Below are 18509 nucleotides of genomic sequence, written 5' to 3'. Positions count from 1 at the left end.
GAAGGACAAAGCAAGAGTAGTTAGTAGAAAAGCAGAAAATATTAATAAATAGGATCTCTTTAATTACTGTATCTAAAATACTAAGAACAAATTTACATTCATAAACTTCAATATGAGAAAAAGATCATTTATGTTGTTCACGTTAAAATTTCAATTCTATGACTCTTAACTGCATGCATTCTCTAATATTTAAAATCTCCAAGTTAACCATTGAAGGGGCTACTGCACACAATTTACACTGAAAGAAAGAGCATACATTCTAAAAATTCTTTAACAGAATCTACAACAAAGTTCACTTAGCTAGTATTTTTACTGAGACCTTGTGCATGATGATGGAAGGCAAAGAAAGTATGATGACCTTAGGATGAACAAACTTTTCATGAAGAAAATAAATTTTCTGGGTTTTTTTACAATTCTCTGCTTATATAAAGCCATCCAGCATGTTTGTATTGCACATACTGCAGAACAGGCCACTGATCCAGAACATTTGAATAAATTTTGAAATAATGAACAGATCTTCCATCCTCAGACTAATAGTTTCAGGACTGAGATGAACAAAAAACCCAAATCCCAGCATAAATGAAACAATCTTGTTAACTTCTGACCTCAAGTTTAGACCTCTTTAGCTCAGTGCTTGTCACCAGCACATCTGTACAAAATGCCATCACCAATTTTTTATAAATCAACAGAAACAAGAATGCAAACTTTCCTGTATACCTGCATGATAACCAGAAAGAAAAATGACCTAGAAATTCATGAGCCATTTCTGTGGTCCAAGGTAAGTTAAATGCAAAATATATTAAAAAAAGAGTGCAATACTAGAAAACAAAACTTACTTATCACATTATTTTGATCTAGATTTGTTTTGGGTCAGATTTTTGTTTTAAGGTCAGATTTTTTTTTCATGTCATTGCCATGCAGGCAGTTTAACCAATGTAGTCAACTGGCAACGTTAGTATATAAACCAAAGGCACATTTTATAAATGAGTTCAATAAAACTTTTCTTTCTTAATTCAGTAATGTTGTCTGGGAAGCTTTCTTTGAAAGATTTTGGCTTAGGGAATGGAAAAGCATGGAGGCAGTTTCTTGCTCTTGCTTGGGTTGGATGTTCCGCAATGCGCCGATTCCGCAGTGATGTGAGGTTACATCTGGATGGGAATACTCAGCTGGAAAAAGCTGCTTCTTTGATTAAGCTTTTGAACCTCAGACCTGAAAAATTTCTGCAGCATTTCAAAAAAGTTCTTCCACAAGTGAAACTTTAATCTTATAAAAGCAAAAGCAAGCTTAGATGTAGGAGTAATTAACTAACTTCTTCATGCATGTTTTTCACTGAAGCCACTGCATTCAGTATATCTGGTATTGTCCAACACCAGCCAGTCCACATGGAGGAAATCTGATAGGAAACCTCAGGTATCTTTTTAACATTAGAGTACAGTACATTACAGTGTCCTGCATCTGCACAGTCTGGCACTAAAAATCCAAATATATTAATTAACACTGCCCTGAAAATTAAAGAAAATAAATGGATGTAGTCTCCTTTTGTAATTTTCTAATCCAAGGACATATTTCTCTGGCCCACTAGGTTCACTGATTTTTTTTTTTAATTAAGTATGCATTCTTTTCCATGAAAACATGCTTATTTTGGGGATTACTTCTTCATGGAATGATAACATCTCCTCAAAACTAAAAAAACTACTGGAGGCATTCCACAGTAGCATCAGAGGCTAGTCAGCTTCCTCAACTGTCTTTATTGCAATGCAGAAAAAAGTAAAGCTTGGGTTCTTAACCTTTTGTTTTTGCATTTTTGTTATCTTCAGGCATAGGTGAATGAAGATATGACTCTACTATAGGTTTGGTAAGAATTTGGCAATGTTTAAAGCATAAGGCAAACTTACATTTTAAATCAGCAAGAAACTTAATTTCCAATATATTTCAGGACTACTTTAGAGGAACTGGCAGCTTTAACATATGTGCCTGTGTTATGAGAAATCTACAGTTTTCCAGATGTCAACAAGATAGCAAATTACCACAAAGTACCTGAAAAGCAGATTTTTTTCGAGGCTCTTCCTCTTCTTTTTTATCCTCTTCCTCTTCCTCTTCACTATCCGTCTCAAACAAATAATAATTTCCACTTCTGACCACTAAGTGAAACAAAACATTTTTTTACTTTTCTGGAAAGTTTTATTCTCAACTCCCCCAAGACTTATGAACAGGTAGCCAGTCATTTAAAAATTCATAACCAGGAGTGGTGAAAACAGAGAAGAAGCAAGAGATGAAAAGCTGTCAGACCATTTATTTGATGTTAGTCTGCAATGCTTTGGGCATGAATAAGAACTATACAAGAACTAAGGAAAGCATCCCTATAAAAAGAAAATGTAAAGAAAAGGATTGAAGTTCATGAAGTTACAAAGTTGCATTTTTCGAGAAAAATTACAATGAATTCTAAATTTATTGGGGACTTATGATTATTTGAGGGAGTAAAAAAAAAGCCCAGCAGGTAAGTAAATGAACTTACATGAACAGAACCACTGGACAAAAAATACAGAATTGCTCTTTAAACCACTGAGGGAATCCTTTAAACCAGGCAATGGGATAGTATTAGTTTGATGAGGTAATGGAAAACCTTGGCTTGTTTAAAACAAATCCCTTGGATTCTATTAACATGATTGCAAATGAGTTTCAATTTTTTGCCCACGGATTCAGAATGATTCTGAAACCTTGATACAGCATAGGTACACAGTGATTAAACTAGGCCTTATATCCTTGAACAGAAGCAATGTTTTTATTTCACAGATGGCAACAGGCCTACATGAACAAACAAGGGAAAAAAAAGAAATAAAAATAAGGTAATGAGCAAGAGAAAAATAAAAATCACAGCATTACATTCAGCAGTGAAAACTTGTAATTAATTGCCACATTTAAGCTGGAATATTTGAAGGAACAGTTATTTAGATGAAAATTTACAAAATCTGGATATACGGAGCAATAAATATTTATATAAAATTATATCTATTCATCATTACAGGTCTCTGGAATAGTAACAGTTGCTGTAATTCAATCATACCTTGAATTCTACACAGATCCTGTGTGCACAGATGATCCCTTATAACTAGTCACAAACCCCAGGGTAAGGCTGTGAAATTTGTCAGAACTGACCTTTGGATCATAACTTTGCCATCTAAAACTCCCTCACAGAGGGAATTTTGTGCCTCATGTGCCCACTTATGATTTTAGCATCAATGAATGCCCTGCAGAGGGACAGAAAGTCCACTTTGGCCATTCTAATAGTTGCACTGAGGTGAAAGGAAAGTTTGGAAATTTCCTGGATGAAACAAATGAATTTTTTGGTGCTGAGCCTTCCACGAAGGCCCATTCAAAATGTGTTGAAGAGATGAAAGCATTTTAAGAGTCAGGAGTCTGCAGTTCTCTTTCACAAAATGGTATCTTGTCGTCAGCAACAGAAATTGTCAATGCAGACCAGCTGGGTAAGGTCTGACACTAGGGAAAACCTCCAAGGCAGTGCAGCTTTGTAAAGGCTCAAGCAGCACTCAGTCAGACTTGGAATGCCCGATCTGGAAGCAAATAAAACTACACTGAGCTCCCTACAAAATTTATTAGGTTAAAGCATATCTGAGGGGACACTCTAATGTAGCAGTTCCATCCCTTTTACAGCTCAAGAGAGAGGTATGATTGAATAGCAATAATGCATTCTTGCACACATCAAAATGGAGCAAGTGGTGTGTCAGTCACCTACAAGGCTTCCTGAAGAGACCAAGTTTTACTGGTAACACAATTCATGGCCAGACTGGACTTGGGGGACCCCTCTTGCATTGCAAAATGTGGCTTCCTCCTACTGAGAAAAGGGATGTACAGGCTTTTTGTGGGATGAGATGGAGGATGCAGAAGAAAGCACAATCCCATCATCTTCTTGTGCCCGAGGAGAAAGAGCTCCCCAGGGCAGCTGCAGTCACCACCTTCTGCACTACTTCAGACACAGCTGTGTGACCCAGGAGAACCTAAGCATGTGGTCCTAACTCCTGCTGATCTTTGTGGGACTTCAAAACTAATCCACAAGCACAGGAGGAACCACCCCACCCTACAAGGGAGATGGTGAGTGACTGTCAATGAGGAACTCCTCACTGATATTTTTATCTGTTCTACTCAGACCCAAATTCATGACCGTTTTAATTGCTACAATATACAAAATGAGGTCTCTTTCTGCACAATAAAATTATAGCAAGTGATATAAAAACTTACAATAAAAATCTAAATTAAAAACTTCAAGCTTGAGTGACTTCAATGTACATATATGTACACCCACAAACCCATTTACTGTGATGAAGAATGGTGCTGAATGCTGCAGTTACAGTGGTGTTCCAAAAAGAATGAATGGGAAATACCAGCCTATTCCCAGCCTGCATTCCTCTAAACACCTACTATCAGTGCCATGTTTCATTGAGTGTGGATGCAAGCCATGTGGCAGGCAACTGCTGGTTGTAGGGTCAGGGTTTGTGATGTTTCCCACAAGGTTCTGCATTATTGCTGTAAATAATTTCAAGAATGCTCAGTATTTAAACACCAAAATGCAACTTGCCACCTAAGAACATTAAATAATGAGGATGAAATAAGTAAAAGCCAAAGTCATTATCTCTCTGTGCAATTCTTCTTACTACAAAACCAGTGGTGAATAAACAAGAGACCGTATCCCATTCCTTCAAAGTCATGATAGCTTGAAATTCTATAGAAAAAGCTCACAAATTATAGTTTTTATTTGTTTTTTCATTGTTGTTCTAATGAAATTATGGGACAAGAATTTTATTTTCATAAGGTTTTTGAAAAGGATAGGTCTCTCTAAAGTGGCAGTGTGCCCTTTAGAAAAACAAAAATAGAGGCACAATTTACTTGTGACTTGATAGAAATAAAGATCCCATGTTCTGGTAAACACTGCTGGCAAATTTATGTCTGCTGAATTTATAAATAAATACACTTAGGTAAATGAAGCAGTAGGTAAATGTGTAAAATTATGACTTGGAGTAGCTCTTAAACTAACTCACCAAACACAATATAGACATTCATAATTTTAATGGCACGGAGCTGAGTTGGGGGGTTTTGGTTGGATATCAGGAAGAAGTTTTTCACCCGGAGAGTGGTTTGGCACTGGTACAGGCTCCCCAGGGAAGTGGTCCCAGCACCAGCCTGTCAGAGATCAAGTAGCATTTGGGGATGGTCCTGTACAGGGTCAGGAGCTGGACTGGATGATCCTGATGAGTCCCTTCCAAGGCAGCACATTCTGAGATCCTGTGTTTCTATGATATAACTCTGATCAGTGCCCTACATTTAAATATTTTTTTTCACATCTTCAGAGGTTACTAAACAGCTCATGTCTGATTTCATTCAACAAACATCCAATTGAAGGACATTTGATTTGAGAGTGCAGCCTACTCAGTTTTCCTGTTCTACCAAATCCATAATGTAGCAAAGAACTTTATCATATGACTGGGTTGGGCTACAAACAAATTGCATCATAATGCACCAATTATGTGAGTGACACATGCTAATAATTTCTTGTGCACAAGGCTAGACATATTTTTGCTCTCAGGTAAACACAAAAAAAATGGAAATAGAAAAATAATTGGCATCAACAACACATTGAAGATTATGTTGTCTTATGCCAACATAAGATAGATGGAGCTGAGCTCTACACAGCCTATTCTACGACTCCCTGCCCTACTGTGGTGCTCAGATTTTAACAGTTGATACTAAAATGACTGATGAACCATAAAAAAGATGTATGATATGTGTATATGAAAAAGAAATTATGACTAATCTTAGAATGCATGGGTAAACTTTCACATTCACATTGTTAAATGTATTGAGCTCGGCAGTATTGGGGAGTTGAAACCCTTGAGGTCAAGACAGATTCTTTTCAGCACATGTTTATCTGATTTGATATTCTTCTAAGAATGCTCAAAGTATCATGAGCTAGCAATGCTTCCAACACATAGAAGTTCACAATATAGTTAAATTCTTTGAAGATTGGAAAGTAGAAATCACTTTTTGGAAAAAAACCCAAGCCTTCTATCAAGTCACAATCACAAAATCAGGCATAAAACAAACAGGCTATGGGAATGCCTTCATTCTGGTCAAGGATATAAGGGTTAAGTCCACATATTTGTAAGAGGATTGAGAAAACCTACTGGAAGCATGATCAACCCAAGGCCGCCACCACAGCTTTTTTTTGCCCTTGGCTTTCTCTTTGTCTGCATCTCCTAAAATAAAATATGTTCAAATATTAATTTTACAAAATGAGAAACATATTTCTTACACTGATTAATAATTTTTAATTTCTCTCAAAAGAGCTAAAATTTCATGAGCACATCAGATGTCAGGTCTACTGTACATTTTATATTAAAATAATTCAAAACCATGACCACTAAGCAGAAGTACTCTGATTTATGCAGTAGTTAAAACAGCATTCCACTCTAAAACAGCTAAAAAGTTGGGTTTTGTGTTTTAAAACATACTGTCGCAGTTAACTGTATTTTAAAGAAGAAAAATTATTCCCTCCTCTCAAATCCCCTTACATTTCAGGCTCCAAAAATTTTTAAATCCAGTAAGTGCTGATCCCAGGTCAATGGTGGAAATGTAGCACAAGATAGATATGATTTTATTTGTGCCCATGATTTTAAATAACATTTAAAAGCACACAAAAATTTCAGTGATTGAAAAAAATCCAGAACAGCATCCAGAAAACATTGCTGGAAAAATGTTGGTGCTATCTATTTGTAAAACTGTGGTTTATAGATTATGACTTCTACCAAAACAAACCTCTGACTCTCTTCCGCTCTTTGGCAACAGCCTGAAGTTAACCAAAAGTATCCTCCAAGTGAATAATTTTCTCTAAACCTTGTTACAGTACATAACACAGATTTTTTTTTTTTTTTTTTTTTTTGGCTGAATTGAGCCTGAAATTGATACTCAGCTAACAATGTTGTTATGTGCTGGCAGTTTTAAAAAAAAAATTATCACTCATCCAACTAGCAGGTCTATCAGATCCTTATGCAAATATGGTACAGGAGTAGCTAATGGTACCTTCATCATCTTCTTCAGAAACCTTCCGAATCTCTGGCCCCTCTGAGGACTCCTGGTTCATGCTCAGCATCCTCTCTTTACCCTTCTTGTACTTTTGCTGCCTGGCTTTGATGCGATCCATTCTAGCAAAAGGAAGAATCTTGTTAGATTTACACCTTCATGCACCCTGGAAAACAAGCAGTAAACACATGCACACACACATAAACACACACGCATACTCTGCAACACTTCTAAGGGAAATATTCCACACTGTCATCAGTCTTGCCCTCAAACAGGAGTTACACTGCTCTGAAGGGGCTGGCTGGGAGGATCAAACATAGATGTTCACTCTGTTGGTTTCTTGATATCATGACTGCTTTACTTTCTCCCACTCAACTACCTTATTATAATTTAAAATTGCTTTTCCTGAAACTTGCCACTCTGAACCATGGATTTGGTTGTTCCTGCACTGTATGTACTACATTTTTACCCTTTAAGATCATTTGTCTCAATGGACCTCAGTGACAAATGGTGTCCCTTGGGGATCCAGTGTTATTTTTACTGTCTGGAGATGAAGAGGGATCAGCAAGTTTGCAGATGACACCCAGCTGTGTGGTGCTGTTGGCACAGCTGTAGGATGGGATATGTTTTGCAGGGATCTGGACAAGCTCAAGAAGCTGGTGTACAGGAGCCTCATGGAGTTAGACCAAATTCAAGGTGCTGCACCTGGGTCAGGGCAGCTCCTGATATCTACACAGGCTGGGGGAAGAACTGGTTGAGAGCAGCCCTGCTGAGGATGACTTGGGGCTGCTGACAGATGAGAGGCTGGACATGAGTCCCTCCCAGCCTGGGAACCCAGCTGTGTCCCAGGCTGAATCCAAACCAGAGCAGGCAGCAGGGTGAGGGAGGGGATTCTGCCCCTCTGCTCCCATGAGACCCCACCCACAGTGCTGCATCCAGCTCTGGGGTGCCCAGCATGGGAAAGACATGGACCTGTTGGACAGAGTCCAGAGGAGGCCCAGAAAGGTGATTAGAAGATGAAGAACCTCTCCTACAAGGAAAGGTTGAGACAATTAGCATTGTTCAGCCTGAAGAAAAGGCTCTGGAGGGATCTTAATGCAGCCATTCAGTACTTGGAGCGAGCTTATAGGAAAGGTGGGGCCAAACATTTTTGCAGGGCCTGTTGTGAGACCAAAAGGTAATGGTTTTAAACTGAAGGAGGATTGCTTTAAATTGGCTGTAAGGAAAAAGCTTTTATAATGAGGGTGGTAAAACCTGGAACAGGTTTCCCAGAGACGTGGTGGTTGCTCCATCCCCAGACACATTCAAGGTCAGCCTGGATGGGGCTCTGAGCAAATTGATCTCCTTGAAGATGTCCCTGCTCATTACAGAGGGGTTGAACTAAGCGACCTTTAGATTTGCCAACTCAAACAATTCTATGATAATGTGATTCTATATTGCAATCTTCCCATTATTCTTCCATTATGCAGCATGGAAGAAGCTGTCATGAGTGGGCTTTGACACTTGGTTAGGAGGCGGTTAGGGCTTTCCATGCATTGTGTTGAAGGAGCTTTGAAACCTTTTTTTTTTTTAACCTTCTGCAGTTACCAAAGAAACATGTTGGCTGCATGTAAGAGAAACCAAAGTGACTTATGGGCTGTATAAAGAGAAAGGATCTCCAGGCCACTTGAACCAAATGCAAATATTTTCAGTGAAGGTAAACATATATTTTGCACTTAAACACCACAGGGGGAACCACAAATAACACAGAAAGAGCAGTCATGCAACAAATTTTTCCAGGAATACAGATAATAGATATACAGAACAAAATTCTAATAATGGTAAAGCATTTCTATAAAAGAAAATGCTGGGTAAATACCAGAAGCCAGTATTTCTATCAAAGAAAGTGCTAGATAAATAACAGCAATCAGTTAAATATGTATATACATATGCATAGAAATATGCATATATATATATATATATATATATGCATTAAATACATACTGTCTTTTCAGTTGATCCATTGATTTTTTTTCCTCTTCAATTCTTGCCTTTACAGCCTTGACAATTGTAGCCTGAAAAAGCTCAGCACCCCTACATCAGAAATGGGACAGAGGAAAAGGAAAAGGAGAGGACATGTTAAATGTTTCTAAGTTTTCCTTATGGCAACTAATCACAGAGAATTCTATGTTCCCTCTATACATGACCTTATCTGCATCAAATAAAACTAACCCAGGGCTTGAAAGAAACAACCAACTGCTCTAAAATAGTGACATCTTTACAGACAATCATTTCAAGATCTGGGGCCAAATGTTGGGAGCCCTACTCAGCCTGTATGTTCCTCTAGCTGCTGCTCAAGAAATTCAGTTTCTGGTCCTCAAAACACAGAACACAAGTAGGTTCAAGGCTGAGGAAGGATTTCTTGCAGACCATCAGGATTTCTTCATAGTAATTTCAGCATTATAATCACCTCAATCCCCTGCCTCAGTCCTCCTGGAAGTTGTGAGCAAGGTCCAGCTTTATCTAGGGCCATGGTAAGCATATATTCAGCTTCACTTTTACCCTCTGAAAAAAATGGTGCTTTCAATCTGACAATACAAACCCTTGAGCAAGTTTCTGGTGTGCCAAAAGAGTATGGCTTTCCACCACATCACATTAGAAATTTAATCAGTTCATTGATTTGAACGTTAGGACCGTTCTTCCTAATTCACACATGAACCCTTAAGGCTCTTAAAAGAGACATAAAGTCTCTCTCAAAGAAGTCACCTATATCTAAATCCTTTCTTTTGTCAGGAATTCAGTAAGAAAAGCTATAGTTTCAGAAGTCCACTCTTTCATTCTGGATGCACAGTTCCCTATATAGGACGTATTTTGATACTCAGGATTTTGCTTTATGATGGTTTCACTTTGAACCCAGCATACCAAAAGAGGTACAAAAAGAGTCCAAAAATGCTATTATCCAGCATAATTGGACATCAGCATTGAAATTCACTCCAGAAAAAAAGCCTAATGCAATGTGGGGTGCAGGTGTAGTTTTTTTGGTAGCCCTCTTTACAGGGCTGAATTTTGTTTATTATGGGGAGCTAAACATGTCCCCTTCTTAAAATGATCCTTGGAAGAGGAACATCAAAACTACTTCATTTCATTACATACAAGCCAAATTTTTCCTGAAATACAGTCAGAAATCAATGTCTTTTGAGGAAAAAAAGCCACAATGCATTTATTCCAATATTAACAAAAAATTTCTTGGAAACCCTATGGAAATTAAAACCAGTATTTGATTCTTCATCTGCCTTCATATCATAAACCAGAAGAATGTTTGTGTTAGTGATGGCTGTGAGTGAATGTTTGTGGTGTAACAGGCCAATGAGGTTAACACTTCCTTGCCAAACCTAGGCAGTGTTCAGTGATGTGACACTTCCCAAAAGTGCTCCCTTTGCCTCCCAAGCCAGATGTAAGAACTTTCCCATCTTCCTCCTCCTCTCTCCTTCTTGAGATGGGATTTCTAAGGACAATTGTCTCAAACAGGCTCTGACAGCAGAATATTTTCTTTCCAAGACTTAAAAACTCTGGAATTCTCTCTCATGCATATCAACATTGAGAGAATGCTGCAACACATTTTCAGAGCTTTTAGCAGGAGCAGCAGATGGTATTTGGTAGAAAGAATTGTTTAGTTTCCATTAGAGTCTCAATGAATTTGTTTTCTTGTGTCAAAGCTGGGTTTGCAGTTATGAATTTAGCATGGATTGTTTAAATCAATGTTTAAGTACTGTTTTGGTACTACCTATCATAAAAACTAACTATTGCCACCATGAGAGATTTGAGCTGTTTAATTTAATTTCTTTTAAATTTTCTGTTACCTTGATGCTAATATCTGAGAAGCTTTTATATCTGCAACCACATGAAGGAAGTAGTAACTCATGAAGACTCTTCTTTGCAGCAACAGGAAAGCAAAACATATACTGTCCCAAATGATTCCTGCTTCACCACTGGGCAGTTTACACTCTACATTGCTCGTTGCTGGAAAAAGACACCATCAGTATTAAGAATTATTTCATAATGTTTAATTTATTAAACAATCCTAGCCTTTAAAACTGTTTGAGTTATTTTAGATTTTCCTAAAGAAAATTGTCATGCATTCCCATTTGAGGTGTACCATAATTTATTTTGCAACAAACTGAAAAGCTTCCAACAATGTGATGTCTCATGTGCCACTGTCCCACAAGTAAGAATATATCAGAAGTGAACCATTTGCATATAAATTCACACTACTTTAGTAAGTACTTGAAAAGAAAGACTGGAAAAGGCGTATTTTTTGTTACACTAAATTATTTGATTTCAATGTTTCCTAAAATGGCATATATCAATTTTTTGTGCTATTCTCTTCAAAGTGACTTTTTCTCTCATTTTTTTAATTAATAACACTATCAACAGGAGAAATAAGTGGTTTATTTTTGTCAAAATGACTTTTTTGACTGCCACCACCTAATATTTTTATTTTTCCTCTCCACAACTGAGTTCGATGCTCCTTTCCATTGCATAAGAGAAGAAATATTTGAAACCACAAAACTGCTTCCTTTCGGGTAGAAGGAGACAGGCAGAGAGGAAATCCCATTCCTCCTACCCCTAGATTTTGGCTTGGGCTATTTCTTTCTTTCTTTATTCTCTATAAGACAGTTCTCTTGGGGATATTTAAAAATTAAAACTGGGTTTTGTGGAGCTGGGCTATAAACTCCATGGCCTATGCTGCCCTATAGAAGGCAGTAGAGGGACTCCAGGGACAGGCTCTGGCTCGAAGCTGGCTTTTCAAGCAAGCAAACCAACCTAATAGCTCTGGAAGGTCAAACTCCAAGAGCTTCAAAGCCTCCCGTGCCAAAACCCTGGCGTGGGGGTTTGAAAACCTGTGCCTAAGTTTCTGTTGCTGCCCAAAATGTTTTGGATAACACAAGAATTCCTGGGCACCTCTCATCCTGTGAATTTGTGTCTTCATATTTACTTTCTTTCCCCCTATTCCACACTTACCTATTAGGCTCAATCATGATGACAGGAATTCAGAATTTTGCTGCAGACTCTCTAGGCTGAAACAGCTCTTTAAATTCAGGAAAAAAACAAACCAAACCCAAAAACACAGGAAAAAATAAAATTGTGCAGGTGTTTTCAAACTGTTAATCCAGGGTGTCAGGACAAAGTGGAGACAAATTAATAGCTCACTGAGATGTGAAGGGTTTTGCTCTCCATACTTTATTCATCCCTTCTCTCATCTCCATCCACAGACATTATCCACTCCATTCCTTTTATCATCACATAAGAATAATCACAAGGAAAAAAATTGCCGAAACTCTCTATGTATGCAGAAAAATTACCACTTTCATGCCATTTCAGTGAGCTGAAGTGGTTTATCCTTTGAACCACTGAACCCTGGTACACAGGGAGGAGTGGGAGCCCACACTGCACACGGGGAGTGCAGCTGGGAAAAGGTGCCCTGTCCATGCAGCGATGGTGAGCTGACCTTTTAGCTCAAGATGTACAGTAAACCAGGGTATCACTTCACCTGCATTCAGGGGAAAATGAGTTAAGTGCCAATATCTGTGAATTGTTCATTTACAGCAAACGCTGGCTGTGGGTGGATGTATGGGGATGGCAGCAGTTTTCTCAGTATAGTATATGTGTCCCCCTTGTTTCTGCGAAATATTTTCAATATTCTGTGTGGCTAATCAATATAGGTCCAAGATTTTTCAAAAGGTAATATATCAAGGGAAGGCACAACTTCAATACAGTGAACAGACTGGGTGAACATTCTGGGTGACAGAACATTTTAAGGTGATTCTTTATTTATAGACAATTATGGAGAAAAAGAAGCTGTACTTACGAATATGGTAGCCTTTAACTGTACAAGCCAGGCTAAATGCCTGAATCACCCAGCAGCTCTTCTCAATTAATGATTCAATGTAGCCACATGCTCCTATCTACAAAGTAAAAGAGCATTTTCATATAACAAGACATAGCAGTAATAAGGACAAGAAAAATTGCATCTTTTTGCATTACATGAGAAATAATACAGCCAAGGGCAGTCAAATTATTCTCATTACTAAAAGAGCTTTGAAGAAAGAGTGGCTTTACCGGTGACACTAGTCTTAGAAAGAATTTGATTTTTTGATTATTAGTGAGACAGGAGGTATGTAGGGCTTGTTTGAGTTTTTGCACAGAAAGGGACACATCTGGTATACGATGCAATGTGACAACTAAGAAACTTTTATAAATCACTGACTTAATCTTGCAAACATACGTGGACAAGCTTAAGACACATGTAGCTCCACTGAATTCCCAAGCATAAAATGAAGCACATATGTAAGCATTTAGAACATTTGCAAATTCAAACCACCCATAAATCAATTTTATTTCAGCGTAGTGACTTAAATAAATGTAAAAAGAAAAATGTCTGTTCTTTGCAGTCCAGCACTAAAACAGTTCAAAGCTAAAAGGCAACTGCCAGGAATAAATCTAAATTTATCTTTCAAAAAGATTGAAATTACTGGCTTGTCTTAATCACCTGCCTGTACCACTGCAAGAATACATATAAAAGAGTTAATTAATCCAAGAAAAATCTTTCATATTTTGCAGAAGAATTTGACATTTAATTATCAAATACATCTGTTTCCACCTGAATTTCACACTAGTTCTAAAGGAAACAGGAATGGAGCTTTTAACTTTGTAGTCATCTTCACTAATTACATTACATCACACAACTGCATCTCATACCAGTTTGAAAATTCTTTATTTAAATAAATTGTCTAATTAAATGCTCACTACTTATCAACAGCTTGACTAATTTTGCACTTTTTACTCATTTTTCACTCCACCTTTCATGAGACTTCTAAGAACAGACTTCATTAGGCAAAGAAACCAGAACCTGGCCCTTTGAAAGTAGCTTGTGAGCTTTTACAGAGCCCAGCTGAGCACATAGGTGCACATTTCCCTATGATGGATATGCACTGCCATTCCCTAGCAATGCTGAACTGAAATGGAGACTGCTTTGTGCTTGCAGAAGGCTGTGGTCCCGAAAAAGGATTTTTAATGACTGCTCAACGCACTGTGCACACTTCCAATGAAACAGAAGTGCTGAGGGCAGAGGAAAGGCAGCAGCTCCCTACCGACAGGATGTTCTTCATGGTGATCACGAAGACGTTGTAGGCAATCAGCCAGTCCCAGTAACGCAGAATACTCCGAATGGGCTTCAGCAACAGGTCTCCACCAAAGAGAAGGAAATAGAAGCAGGCCACCAAGTAGCCCATGCAGAATATGCTGATCCTTGTGGTTCCCGTGATGAAGATTATGGTAAGCACAAACCAGAAGAGGTAACTAAATATTATCACCTTATACATGTCTAAGTAGGACCTAGAAGTAAAATAAGGAGAAAAAGTTACCATTTTTTTCTGAAAGCAATGCTATCTTTCCTCTTTCTGCACTACTGGCTGATACTTGTGCCAGAGTCTTCTGGGCATTCCCACACGTCAATATTTGTGCAGGCACTCACCACTAACACCACAGTCAGGGGGTTTGGTTCATGCATGGGTCTGCCTGGCTCATGCATTTCACTCCAGCTCCTCCCTGTGCATAAGCACCTTGCTACACCTGGTCAGGTGCTGTGCCTGCTGCAGGATCAAGCCTTGTACCATGGAAGGGAGGAAAACCCACTCTCACCCAAATTCATGGGAGAGGGATATCATCTGCAATGCCATACATGAGATCTAAAGGCTGTCTGAGATCATCTTTCAAGAAGTCTGAGAAATAGTATAGCAAATCTATTTTAAAAAGCAAACTACAGGACACCACTGCAAATAATTCCATATTTATTGATGACTTCTAGAGAATTCAGCCTGGTCAAAAGACTAGTTTTCATAAACAGCTGCTAAAAATATCTTTCTCTAATGGAGATCAGCTGCAAACATTTTGAGGGGCAGAAGGTTTCTACAGTACAGAAATGTGATAGAATTTACTGAAACGTTTTCCAGGAAGCTCTGAGAGAAAGCTATCTGAAATAAGCCTGGCCCATAGTGGGGAAGAGAGAGAAACAATTTGGTGTTTTTAGATTCCTTAAAATGTTGACTTAATATTGACTCAGTGAGCTTTCAAATAAGAATATCTGCCAAAGGCAATACCAAATACTACATATAGCTAAACACTGCAAAACCAACTAATTCTTAGTTTCCTCCCATTTATAACGTTTTGATTCCAAATCTAACTGTGTTTTCAGAGTCTGTTCACCCAGGCTGTGTAACTACATTTGTCAGGAAACCAGGCAGGGAGACAGAGCTACAGGAGTGCACATATACCTAAGCCAAACCGTGTAAGGAGCAAATGAACTAAATGCACTGTATGAAGCCACATAAAAAGGCCCCTGCTGCTTGATGTTCTCAGGCTCAGAACTTTCTAGGAGTATGTATTTATAGTCTTGTATTTATAGGCCTGTATTACACATTTTACCAGAGAGGCATTTAATGAAAGGTAAAAAGAAAGCTCCTTTATGTTTATTTCCTGCAAATATTTAAGAAATTTGTCATCTACTGCCTATGAAATCTAAAAATATCATGACTTTGGAGATGTTACTGGCTTCTGGGTGATAAAACATTAACAAAGAATCAATATGCACTGGGACAATAAAGAAGACATCAGTTGAAGAGGTCTTCATTAACTTATTAGCCTGATATGCACTAGAAATGGTGCTCTCATTGCTTCTCCAGAAAATAATATCCTGTTTGATGTTCCTTTAATAATACTTATTGGTGTGTGGGATGGCTAGAAAGAGATCACTTTCCTGACACTGCTCTATTTCAAAAAGGTTTGTCCTTTGCTACCAACAAAATGCATCAGCGTATTTTGAGAAAAGCCTAAAATGGAATCAAATTGATCCAAAACACAGCAATGTCTTAATACTCTTCAATAAAAATGAACTCTGACTCTTAGAGACAGCTGGGACTGTCTCAATCCAAACTTCCCAACATAAACATGTGGCATTTGCTTGAGTCATAATCAGCACCAGGTATCACTCTTAGATTAAAACTTCTGGAAATTCGAGAGAATATGAAAACGAAGACAATAATCTAACTATTTTTTCACTATAATGGTAGCCATTTGCTACATTTTAACCGTCACCTAAAATATTAAATTCACCTGTTCTTCTTATATGCAAAATATACATTAAATATAATAGCCTTGGGCATCTCTAAACCTACCAAACAACAAGACTGCAGGTAATAGAAGAATACTCAGAAGGGAGGAGGCACTACAATGGTGTCAAGTGACAAATGATATAATCCTTAAAGATGGAAAGATTTTGACTTTTATAGCTGTGCAGTTACAAGAAAATCCAACAATAAAAATGTGTCCCAAGAATTCATCTTGCAGTGGATATCTGACAAATTGGTGTTTGAATGAGTCTGCCAAAGCACACCTAAACGATGAAGACCACCAACCATCAAAACCACTCCTGTGCTATCCCAAGGAGGCGGCCACATTGAACACAATGGAGAGAACCATTCAAGATGTTTCAGGTAGATAAAAATTTTCCTGAAATCATGTTTCTTTCAGTTACAATATGCAAAATCTTGTCTGTAACAGCATAGAGTCTTGCATACCCCTAATTTTCACCAACTGATATGGATAGGTCAAGTGCTGTAAGAGCAGGAACAAAAACATGTCTTGATAAGGAGTTCTCTACATGTTACTTCTCAAATAATTTGACACATTCTCACACATAAATCTTTAAATTCTGCCTCAAAGCCCAAACATTAGGAAGCGAGGAGTTTCGGTTCCTTGCTCTGGGATCATAGCGCAACAGTGGGAGACTGAAGGACAAAGACACCTCAACAGTTAAAAAGACCCTACACAAATCCATGAGGACAGTTGAGATGCTCACACTCTGTTTAAAAGCTTCTACACAGACAGGAGAAAATGCTTGGATAGCCTATACTGTGTTTTTATGCTTTCACTGCAGACCACATAGATCATTACTTTAAGGTCATGTAAATCTACCAAACTCTCATTTTCTAAGAGTTCTTTAAATCTCCCTTCATTTACCAGGAGCAAAAGGCCACCCTCAGGATGTGATATTTAACAATACACCTTAGAAATCTGCACAGCTGGTTCCCAAGGGGACAGTCCCACCCCTTGTCCTTCAGCTCTGCATTTCAGCCTCTTTTTTGGCTTTGGCTCTTTGAAATGGTTTCAAGAAGAAAATTTGCAAAAGCTTATTTACTTTGAGGGAGGACAGAAGGAATGGATACTTTTCTGCCCAATTAGCCTCTGAACCCACTCAGTGCTGGTGTGATGAATGCAGAAAGGTGGGAGGGTGCAGCAGGAGGCTAAAAACACACTCACACATCTGAGTAAGATTAGCCACTACACCAGCGCACCAGAAGCATCCAACTATGGCTTTGACTATGGCATGACAGCCTCTGAATGAGAAATTACACAGAAGAAACCTGAAAGATTAATGAGAAGTAAAACCCACTGATTTTCCAACCATGTCATTAGTAGAACCCACTAATACTCTGGATAACATTTTGGAAAAAATTACCATATCAATTTGCTCAAAACCAAGGAAGACAAAGTCTGAAGTTCATTCCACACATCCATCAAAGCTATTTTAACTTCAGATGGTTCTCTATATCAAATTATCTGCTTTTCTTTTCTAAAGTTTTATTTGTCTTACCGTGATTGTTTCAATATTTTATTTCCACAGGAATTAATTTTTAACTGTAATACAATGCAGCCTGTTGCAGAGAGATTGCTCTAGGTGTAGTTGCTTTCCTGGCACACTACAAGATGTGTTTGGCTATGACCAGCCTAGTATCTGGACCTTTGCCTGCAGGCACCACAAGGTGCTGATGCAGCAGCCAATAATCCCTTTCAGGAAAGGTATTTGTCCTCAGCCAAATGTCCTGCCTTGAAATTTAGGGGAAGAACACACTTCTGCTTACACACTGGTGAAAGCTTTTTGTGGTGATGGATGCAGCTCAAGTGTTCTTCATGCTGGATGAGCTGCTGTTATGTACCTTCACTGTTTTTCCCTAGCAGCCCCCTGCTTTGAGCGTGATACCCACCTTCATATAACCCCAAGGCTCCTCCTGTAGCCTTCCTCTGATGACATATTGTCCCTATACATATGTGTTCAGTAAGCTTCACCTACTCCCAAATTTCTTCTTTCTTCCATCCATATCTTCTGTTCTTACACTCTTAGCAGCCGGTGTGACCCTGCATCAGAGCTTGTTTCTCCTTCTAACCTCAACATTGCTAATGTTCCCAATCCAGCTTCCGTATTCAAACCCTCCCCTGAAGCTCTATTTCAGCTTTCAGAAGGGAGTTTTGTTGATTTTCCCTCTGCCAATAGCAACATCTAATCTTCTGAGAACTAGCTCCCTTATTTCAATGGACTTCTT

At 38.4% G+C, this 18509-nt stretch overlaps 1 protein-coding gene across 2 annotated transcripts in view; it reads right to left on the bottom strand.

The window, feature by feature from the left end:
- PIEZO2 (piezo type mechanosensitive ion channel component 2) overlaps positions 1–18509 on the bottom strand; it is a 288278-nt gene that overhangs the window by 37807 nt on the left and 231962 nt on the right. For both annotated transcript variants that reach the window (XM_018908712.3, XM_030232978.2), the window contains 7 exons: positions 14223–14466; positions 12941–13037; positions 10932–11091; positions 9076–9165; positions 7093–7214; positions 6198–6269; positions 2038–2141 (listed from right to left, as the gene is read on the bottom strand). In XM_018908712.3, the coding sequence (XP_018764257.1) occupies positions 2038–2141; positions 6198–6269; positions 7093–7214; positions 9076–9165; positions 10932–11091; positions 12941–13037; positions 14223–14466 (889 nt within the window). The remainder of the gene's footprint in view (positions 1–2037; positions 2142–6197; positions 6270–7092; positions 7215–9075; positions 9166–10931; positions 11092–12940; positions 13038–14222; positions 14467–18509) is intronic.

Source organism: Serinus canaria, chromosome 2 (assembly GCF_022539315.1).
Source record: "Serinus canaria isolate serCan28SL12 chromosome 2, serCan2020, whole genome shotgun sequence".
Classification (NCBI taxonomy): Eukaryota; Metazoa; Chordata; class Aves; order Passeriformes; family Fringillidae; genus Serinus; species Serinus canaria.
The sequence above is the reverse complement of the archived record's forward strand: the minus strand, read 5'-3'. Positions and strand labels throughout refer to the sequence as shown.